The sequence below is a fragment of the Microcebus murinus genome, chromosome 6 (assembly GCF_040939455.1).
Source record: "Microcebus murinus isolate Inina chromosome 6, M.murinus_Inina_mat1.0, whole genome shotgun sequence".
Taxonomy (NCBI): Eukaryota; Metazoa; Chordata; class Mammalia; order Primates; family Cheirogaleidae; genus Microcebus; species Microcebus murinus.
In genome coordinates, this window is record NC_134109.1 from 71,418,008 (window position 1) to 71,427,456 (window position 9,449).

At 56.5% G+C, this 9,449-nt stretch overlaps 1 protein-coding gene across 2 annotated transcripts; it reads left to right on the forward strand.

The window, feature by feature from the left end:
* Positions 1 to 624: 624 nt before the first annotated feature.
* ZNF219 (zinc finger protein 219) lies at positions 625 to 9,314 on the forward strand. Of its 2 annotated transcripts, XM_012752679.3 has the most exons (5): positions 625 to 1,087; positions 5,743 to 5,831; positions 6,110 to 7,517; positions 7,838 to 7,969; positions 8,252 to 9,314. In XM_012752679.3, exons 2-5 carry the CDS (start codon positions 5,826 to 5,828, stop codon positions 8,854 to 8,856), a joined length of 2,151 nt encoding a protein of 716 aa, XP_012608133.1. In that variant the 5' UTR covers positions 625 to 1,087; positions 5,743 to 5,825; the 3' UTR covers positions 8,857 to 9,314. The 2 variants fall into 2 exon arrangements, with proteins under 2 accessions (XP_012608133.1, XP_075860317.1); XM_076004202.1 differs by lacking the exon at positions 625 to 1,087 and having other exon boundaries at positions 1,606 to 5,831.
* Positions 9,315 to 9,449: the final 135 nt, after the last annotated feature.

A 9,449-nucleotide genomic window follows, 5' to 3' on the forward strand; every position in this document is an offset into this window, starting at 1 on the left:
GATGTTGGGCTTGCACTGAGGATCCCTGAGTTTGCAGGCCAGTGGAGAAAGGTACTCCTTGAGCCTCATTTTCCCCTACAAGTTAGGACTAATTATATTATAGAGGATTACTGTAAGGATTATATGCCATTAAATATGTGAACATGCATTCAGTAAATATTGACTTAATCTGAATATACTACTTACAAATTTGTAGCCCCCGTCTAGACTACAATCTCCTGGAAGGAAGGTAGCACATCCTTCTCATCTGTGCATCCCCTACAGCGCTGAGTACAGTGCCTGGTACTTAGTAAGCACTCAGTAAATATTTGTTGTATTGAAGAGCCATCAAAGTGACTTGAGGAATGGAAAATAGAATTCGAGAGGAAGGAGAGGGAATTGTTTATAAAGAACAGAAAGGACCGAAGAGTAACTTTAATAATGTTTCTTATACGGCCGACATTAACTATCTCTATAATCGCCCCTCCTCCTCCCCCCAAAGAGAGACAGAAATTGTAAGGGAGAGGCTTTGAGATAAAACCCCAGGAAGAACTTCCCGAGTCTGTGCATGTTGGGGCAGAAAGAGCGGCAGAGCCAACTCCTTCCCTGGTATGTCCGGGTTTAGGGTGGGAGGGGCAGTGCTGCTTGGAGGCTGGGGGAAGGACGAGATGACCTTTCAAAATCTCTTCCAGTCTCCTGTTGGAATCGTCTGTGCGCCCCACCCCCGCTCCCTCCTTTTCTCCCTCCCTCCGACAGCGCCCCCAGTCTCCAAACTGCCCGCACCCCGCCCCTGGCGGCCGCTTCTCGCGGCTCCCGGGGTCCCCAGCTCCCTGTCCCCGGAGCGAGAACCCAGCTCCCGCGCGGCTCCCAGCCCCGCCGCGCCGCCCCCCGCATGCTAATGGCCGGGCCGCCTCCCGCCGCACACAATGCGGGCCAGGGCCGGGGGCGGGGGACCGGGGAGGGGGCGGGGGCCGGGCCGGGGGCGGGGGGGCCGGGGCCCGGCGCATCTCCCCCGGCCCCACGTAACGCTGACGCCCGCGCCGCCGGCCCGCCGCCCGCCGCCGCCGCCGCCGCCGCCGCCCGCTCCGCCGCCGCCCGCCCGGGGCTCGTGAGTAGCCGCTCCCCCCACTCCCGGCCCCCCCCCCCGTCCGCCACCCGGCCCCCGCCCCCGGCCCCCTCCCCCCCTCCCGGAGGGGGGGCCGCTCCGCGCGCCCGACTCGGAGCAGGTGCAGGGGGCGGGGGCGGGGGAGGGGCGCCGGCTCGGCCCCAAGCAAACTTCGCCCAGAGCTCCTGGGGGGGCGGGGTGGGGGTGGCGGCCTCAGAAGCCTGGAGAGCTAGGGGGGCCCCGAGAGAGGGGGGGCCAGGTGGAAGAGCCGGAGGAGCGGACACCAAAGGGGAAGGGCCAACGGGGGCGGAGTGGGGGCGGGGGTGGCGAGTGTCTTTGTAGGGGCCCGAAGGCAGGGCGCGAGGGGCCTGGGGGGTGCGGGGCGGCTGAGCCTTGAGCCTGAGTGGATGCGCGCCCCCCGGCCCAGGTAGGGCTGGTGGGGGAGGGGGAAGGAACCCAAACTCTCCGGGAGCCGGGGCGGGGGGGGGGGGGGGGGGGGAGGAGGGGAAAGGATGGGGGGTGCCTCCCTCTCTGCGTCCCAAACAAAGTGTCACAAAGAGCTCGGCCCGCGGCTGCAGCGGAGGCGGCTGTAACTCAGCTTTTGTTCTCCTGGCCAGGGGTAGCTGAGCCCTGGCCTCCCTATCTCCCAACCCTGCCCCCCCATCATCCTTCTGGCTTATCTTTCCCGGGAGGAGTCTGAGGTGCTGCTGGGAAAACCTCTCGTGTGGGATCATAGGTCATACCCTACTTGCCAACCTATTTCTGGGAGGGGGATTTTCCCAGAGGCTCTTTTGCCCACCCCCACCTCCCCCACTTCCCAGTCTGGGGACTGAAGCTCATGTGGGTGCCTAAGACTGACTTTTCTAGGGTCAGCTTCAGTTAAGAGGAGTTAGGGCTGGCTATATGCCCCCCTTCCCCCAATCCAGGTCCTCCAGAACTTTCAGAATCGGGGTCATGTTAGGACATGCCTCAGGGATAAGATTCACCGTGGTGGGTTGGCAGCAGGTGAGCAGGTGTACCTTTGCCTTGCTTCCTGCTGTCCGTTTGGAGTCCATGACTGAGGTTCCATGGCCTCTACTGAGGAGAGTGAGGATGGAAGGCCAGAGGCTTTACCAAGAACTAGGTGTAAAAGGCAGGCAAGCTGTGGAGAGGGGTAGATTTGGAGGAGCTATCTGAGCAGTTAGATTCAGAGGGCCCGGTGAGGAGACCATAAAAGTGAACAACTGGCACTTCTGTGTGATCAAGATAGTCTTGACTCTAGACCACCTAAGAAGCTCCCTTTCCTTTTAACCCCATCTAGTGCAGTGGTAATCATAATTGTTAGCAGACTTGGGAGGTGTAGTTTTCTCAACAGAGGGAAAAACATCAAGTATTAAAGATAACCAGAGACAGAGGCCTAGTTATAACGAAACCCCAGAAGTCCTGAACCCCTGCCCCTTACACTTTGACCCTAAAAACTTTTGAACCACAAAGCTTGAGGGACAATCTTTGTGGTCCATTTAGCAGATGCTTCTAGGTACCAGTTGTTTCTAAGTCTTTTTACCAACCATTCCATCCTTTTCTATTCAGTAAGGTTTGATGGTCCACACCCCTTCCCCACCAGTGTTGTCTTAGCATGTCAGAATAATTGGCCTATTGCTTTTGAAAGATTTCTGATCTCTATCCCAGGCCCTACATCCCTATGGAATCTAAATAAGGGCAAGATAACCCCTGATTCCCAGTGGGGGTGGAAAGTAGGTCAGTGCTACTGTCTGGCCAAGTCTCATGGCAGTGTTTAAGGGCCGACTATAGAAAACTCTGTGATTATTGTCCTCTGGCAATACATGCATGACTTAGGATCCAAGTCAGTTCATAGAATCCCAGTCCCTGTCAGTGCTTTTCTCTATTGAGAAAAAATCATGGGCTCAGACACCTAGAACCTGGTTTGCTGTGGAGATGATTTGGGAGATCTTGACTGAGCCTAGGAAAGTCTCTCAGTGAGTTTTGTTGATTTTAGGCCATCTCCTGGGGAAACTTTCCCTGCTGGGGAATTCAGCCTCAGTTTGGGCCTTCTTGTATATTACTGTATTTCCATCCTGTAACTTGTTATGTGCAAAGTGGTTTTTTATTGTTGTTTTGTTTTGAGAGGGGAGCTTTGCCCTCTTCCTACTTTTCTTGCCTCAGGTATGAGGCCAGCTTCCCTTGAAGTAATTTTGCTTGCTATCCTAAAACAGTTTTAGAGGCCCTGGAATCTTCTCAGAATCAGACTATGTGCGCATAGGTTAGTCAGCTATGACCATGCAGTATTCCCAGCTCCCCCTCTCCCCACCATCTGCTTCCTCTGAATATACCAGATTGGCTGTACACCAGGATGTTCCGGGAATCCCCAGGAGAGCAACAGAATGTGATGGACCCAAATATGATGCCTCAGTAACTCATTCCAGGATGTGCAAACTGTGACTGTCGGGACACTCCTTATAGCTAATTAAAATTCTTCTAGTTACATCTATTTTCTATTACCTCTGTCTATTTTCAGTGATATCCAAAAGGCCAAAATAATCCCTCTGGTATCACTGGGTGTTTTTTTTTTTTTTCCTATGGTTCCCAGATAGGAGTTAAAAAAAAATTCTTTAGCTTTTCTCAGTGCCTTATCTGTGATGCTAAAATGGCAAACAGGGCCCCTCTATCCCTTCATAGCTCTATCTATGGTACTGAGGTGGCCAAAGTGGCTTCTCTGGTAGCCCACTGCACTCTCCATGGTACTGAAGGAATGACCATTTATTTTAACATTTCTCTGGGGTCCAGAAGGGTCCTGTGACTTAGAAGCACAAAACTTTCTTCTAGCTGGCAGGGACTATCAATATAAATTAGTCCAACCCCCTTATTTTACAGATGAGTAAACTGAGAGGTTAAGTGATTTACTGAAGGTTGTAGGGCTATCAATGGTCAGACTGGGCCCACAATAGCCTTATACCCCTCAGACCTGTTATAACTCACCTTTCATGATACTATTCAGTGAGCCCAGCTAGGCTCTTAGTCCCAGGAAGGGAGTTTATTTGGAGAATCCAGAGGATGAGAGTAGGTGCCCTAGTTTGGAGCTATAGAAAGACACGTATTAAATGGTAGTGGAGGTCATCTAGTGACCCCTGGACAAGGACATTTTGTTAATTAACCTTCTGCTAATAATACTACTATAGCCCAGATTCCACATGTAACAAGTACCTTCCCCTTAATGGAGTCTTACCACATCCACTAAATGTTGAAAATTAAAGAAGCCTTGGACCTCCAGAGCCTTTTCTCTCTGCTGATAAGCAGGGCTGACTCTTGGCCCAGTTCTCTTCTATTAAAGATCCTTAAGCTAAATAATGCTTGAATCCTTTTCTTTCTCAGTAACCCATTTCAGTTTCATAATGCCTATTGTAAGGAAGTTCTTTATGTCTCAAATATTCTTTCTATCTTAGGCAAAAAAAATAGGTTAGGCCTACATTCATTTAGCCTTGACCAGGCACAATTCTATACGAAGGCAAAAAGGCAGACTGGATGACTTCTGGTCATCCTCTCAGCCCTATTTCCATGAATCTTAATTCTGGGGTTGCCTCTAAGTCCTAATGTTGACCTCCTCTGCAGCTTAGAATCAGGAGTACCTCCACCCCATCCTCTTCCTCTCAGTGCTCTTCTGCTTTCCTAGCACTGGAGGTCTGCACGTCCCAGGCCTAGGGAATTTTAGCCTGGAGAATTTTAACCCCTTCCTGCTCAGAGCATGTGCTGAGCCCCTATCTGTGCAGATGGCCCAGCCCCGCCCCCCATCCCTCACTCCAGCCTCTTGAGCTCAGAGCCAGTGTAATCCTCCTCTTGTGTGAGGGAGCCTCTCCCCTGCAGAGAGGAGGAAAGCCTGCCTCGGAACAGCCCTGGACAAAGGGGCTCAGATGCCCCATCATACCACAGGCTCCAAGGTTTGAAACAAGGGGATGAATCCTACACGGTATTTGCAGTTTTTAACCCTTTCCCCAGGCTGGCCGTGCCCCTTAACTTCCACTCCTCCCCCAACTCTCTCTTCATTCCCTCTCCCTCTGGCTCTCTCCCCCTTCATGCCCCTCCCCCTCTGTCTGTCTTCAGACTCTCTGCTGCTGGGAGGTGTTTCTCTCCCATGCATGAATGAGTCTCTGTAATGAATGGAAATGAATGGATCAGGAATCCAGGCGGAGGGAGGGAGAATGAGGGGGGAAAACACAGAAAGACAGGGTAAGGGCAGAAGGAAGCAGTGGAACCTGGAAGGATGTTTGTCTGGCTGGTCAGTTAAGGGTCTGAGAGCAACTGGGGAGCATGGCAGGCCCACCCCATTTGTTAATTACACTGTGCAGCCCAACCCAAATGGGAGAGGGGTATACTGTGATGGTTTCTCTATCACCAGGGAGTGGGATGGTAGTGGTGGTGCTTTTGGACCAGATATTTAAAACGTCTAATTTGGGGAAGAAATCTCGGTTATTAGGGAGTTTCATGGGTTTGGCAAATCAAGGGGTACAGTTTTTTAGTACAGCAGCCTCCTGTGCCTCAGATGCAAGTAGGGAGAAGGGATAGGTTTTAGGAATACAGGGTGCTAAGATTCTGGGGTAGAGGGTGATTCCACTGCTGAAAATCAGGGCTCATCTTTTCCTCCAAATCTGTCTCTCTTGCTTTAGCTCCTCAGCACCTGTTGCCTTCATTAGCAGCTTTTCCTCCTCTTCCCTGCACTCCCCAGAACCAAAGAATGTGAAGGGGGTCCATGGAGGTGAGTGAAGCTCTGGCCTCAACTTATAAGTACTTATAACTGCATACTCCTCCCCTGCCTACCTCTTTCTTTGACCTCCCGTTATTAGAAATTATCTCCTTGGCTCCAACATCTCAATTCCCATCCATCCCCCAACTTCCCAAGGTGAGTGGCACCCAGTGTTCCTGGTTCAGGCCCCAGTCCACCTTCTCTTGTGTTCTTCTGGTCCTCTATCCCCTTGTTTCCTCCACAGCGTTTCCGTTCCCCACTCTTTGCTCTACTTCCATCTTTCTCCACAGGGCTCACGTCCCCGTGCTCCAGGCGGCCACTTAGCGCCGTCGCCGCCAGCTTTCGACGGCGAGCTGGATCTGCAGCGCTACTCCAACGGGCCAGGCGTGGGCGCGGGGTCGCCTGGGATGGGAGCAGTGACCTGGTCTGAGAGTCGTGCAGGCGAACGGCGCTTCCCCTGCCCTGTATGCGGGAAGCGCTTCCGGTTCAATTCCATCCTGGCTTTGCACCTGCGGGCGCATCCAGGCTCCCAGGCCTTCCAGTGCCCACACTGCGGCCACCGCGCAGCTCAGCGGGCTCTGCTGCGCTCGCACCTGCGCACGCACCAGCCCGAACGGCCACGTAGCCCAGCTGCGCGCCTGTTGCTGGAGTTGGAGGAGCGCGCGCTACTGCGCGAGGCCCGACTGGGGAGAGCCCGAAGCACAGGGGCCATGCAGACCACCTCTGCCACTGAGGGTCTGGCGCCGCCCCAGGCTCCTTCATCATCCGCCTTCCGTTGCCCCTACTGCAAAGGCAAGTTTCGCACCTCGGCGGAGCGGGAACGCCACCTGCACATCCTGCACAGGCCCTGGAAGTGCGGCCTGTGCAGTTTCGGCTCCAGCCAGGAGGAGGAGCTGCTGCACCACAGCCTGACGGCCCACGGGGCTCCTGAGCGCCCCCTGGCGGCTACCTCCGCTGCGCCCCAGCCCCAGCCTCCACCCCAGCCTGAACCCAGATCGGTCCCTGAGCCAGAGCCGGAGCCGGAACGGGAGGCAACCCCTGCCCCCGCTCCGGCTGCTCCCGAGGAGCCTCCCGCACCTCCGGAGTTCCGCTGCCAAGTGTGCGGCCAGAGCTTTACACAGTCCTGGTTTCTCAAGGGCCACATGCGCAAGCACAAGGCTTCCTTCGATCATGCGTGTCCCGTGTGTGGCCGCTGCTTCAAGGAGCCCTGGTTCCTTAAGAACCACATGAAGGTGCACGCCAGCAAGCTGGGTCCACTGCGCGCCCCGGCGCCCAGTTCGGGGCCTGCCCGGGCCCCCCAGCCTCCTGATCTGGGCCTGCTGGCCTATGAGCCTTTGGGCCCAGCCCTCCTCTTGGCCCCGGCGCCCACTCCTGCTGAGCGCCGTGAGCCCCCGAGCCTCTTGGGCTACCTGAGCCTGCGAGCTGGCGAAGGCCGACCCAATGGTGAGGGCGCGGAGCCTGGCGCCGCTCGCAGCTTTGGAGGCTTCCGCCCACTGCCCTCTGCTCTCCCGGCCCGGGCTCGGCGGCACCGCACGGAGGAGCCGGAGGAGGAAGAGGAGGTGGTGGAGGCGGAGGAGGAGACCTGGGCTCGGGGCAGGTCGCTGGGCCCTCTGGCTTCCCTGCACCCGCGCCCGAGCGAGGGGCCAGGGCACTCTACGCCTGCTACGGGGGCCCAGGCAAGATCGACCGCCACGCAGGGTACGTAGGGACCTTCCTCTGACCGGGTACCCCTCATCCTTGGCCATCTCTGACGCCACTACACTCTTCCTGTAGCTTCCTTTTAGAAAGGACCTTTTATTTCTTCCGATATTTTTTTTTTTTTAATTTTTTTCTGGAGGCTTTGCCATTTTCTGAGGACTCTAATTCTTAACTCACAACAAATTCAACACTTCAGGGTCCCTTCAACCCGCTGTTTCCTCCTGGTGCCCGAGGGGAAGCAGTCTTATGGGGGTGGTGGGAGCGCGCGTGGCCCAGACAGGACGAAGGGCCCCTCTGACTTCCTGACGTGTGTATTGCAGAAGAGAACGGGCTGTTGGTTGGAGGGACCCGGCCTGAAGGGGGCCGGGGGGCCACCGGCAAGGATTGTCCATTCTGCGGAAAATCTTTCCGATCAGCGCATCACCTTAAAGTGCACCTGCGAGTGCACACAGGTGAGGGAGGCTTCCTCTGGCGTGGGGAGGGGACTGGAGGGCAGGAAGAAAGGTGAGGGCTAGGGAAACGCCGGAGGTGACTCACCATCGTTCCGTTCGGAAGCCTTCGGATTGGCCAGAGGAGATCAGTTGGGGAAACCTCCCTTTATTAAATTAAAATGGGAGGGAGAGGCAGTTTTTTTTTCCTGGTCCAGAGAATAAGGTGTGTAAATTGAGCGAAATGCGGGCGAGGGGCGTGCAGTGATCATAACCTCGTGACCCTATCCCACCTACTCTCCCCAGGTGAGCGCCCCTACAAGTGTCCGCACTGCGACTACGCGGGCACGCAGTCCGGCTCGCTCAAGTATCACCTACAGCGTCACCACCGCGAGCAGAGGAGCGGGGCAGGCCCCGGGCCACCCCCAGAGCCACCTCCCCCTTCCCAGCGGGGTTCGGCCCCGCCGTCGGGAGCCAAGGCGGCTCCGCAGCCTGCAACCTGGGTTGAGGGCACCGCAAGCCCCCGGCCTCCTTCCAGTGGTGCCGGGCCGGGGTCCCGTCGGAAACCCGCCAGTCCCGGGAGGACCCTGCGCAACGGGCGAGGCGGTGAGGCCGAACCCCTGGACCTGTCCCTGCGGGCTGGGCCAGGAGGCGAGGCCGGGCCGGGGGGTGCCCTCCACCGTTGCCTCTTCTGCCCCTTTGCCACTGGAGCCCCCGAGCTCATGGCCTTGCACCTTCAAGTGCACCACAGCCGCCGGGCTCGGGGCCGCCGGCCACCCCAGGCTGACGCATCCCCTCCTTATACCCGAGCACCATCAGGATCGACCCCTCCCAGTCCCTTGCAGGAAGGGGAGGAGGGCCCCGGGCTGTCGAGATCGGGAGAGGCGGGGCTGGCGGGGCAAGAACGGTAGGGAGCCCTCTTAGGGGCGATTAGCTTAGTGAGTTTTACCCCGCCGGAGCGGGGGAGCGCTAGAGGTAGTTGGGTAGAGCAGCCAGCAGGGGGCAGCGTGGGACCCATATCCCAGCCCCAGGCGGACCAGAGGTGAGGGGGCGGTGGGCGTATGAAGGTGGGCGGGCGGTACCCACCCAGCCCGAGGGAGTCACAGTGCCTTAGAAGTGGCAGAGGTGAGGGTCAAAGAACGGGGTCCCAGGGCTGGCAGAGAAGGTTGTGTCCCTGTTGAGGAGCCACTCTGCCAGTCTTTGCTGGTCCATAGGCGTGAGAGTTTATTTTTGTACAAGGGGTGGGGGTGGGGGGCACTGTACCCTTCTTGCCCCATCAGGGGCCCTGTAGACGTCGCTATTTTTGGTACGATTCCTGTCATCCCTGTCGCAGAGTCGTGTCCCCAATAAACAGGTGTCTTGAGGCACAGGCCCTGTGTCTGTCTATGTCCTGTCCCCCTCCTTGAGCTCTTATGTCCAAGAAATAGTCACCTTTCACTTAGTTATTACTCAAAGAGTTTGATAAGAAATGCAGAATCTTGGCTGAGCGAGGTGGCTCACGCCT

Bases quoted from the DNA above. Each gene is read 5' to 3' on its own strand.
- ZNF219 (XM_012752679.3), top strand. The intron at 7,518-7,837 runs GTACGTAGGGAC...TGTGTATTGCAG, and splicing joins AAGATCGACCGCCACGCAGG to AAGAGAACGGGCTGTTGGTT. The intron at 7,970-8,251 runs GTGAGGGAGGCT...TACTCTCCCCAG, and splicing joins GCACCTGCGAGTGCACACAG to GTGAGCGCCCCTACAAGTGT.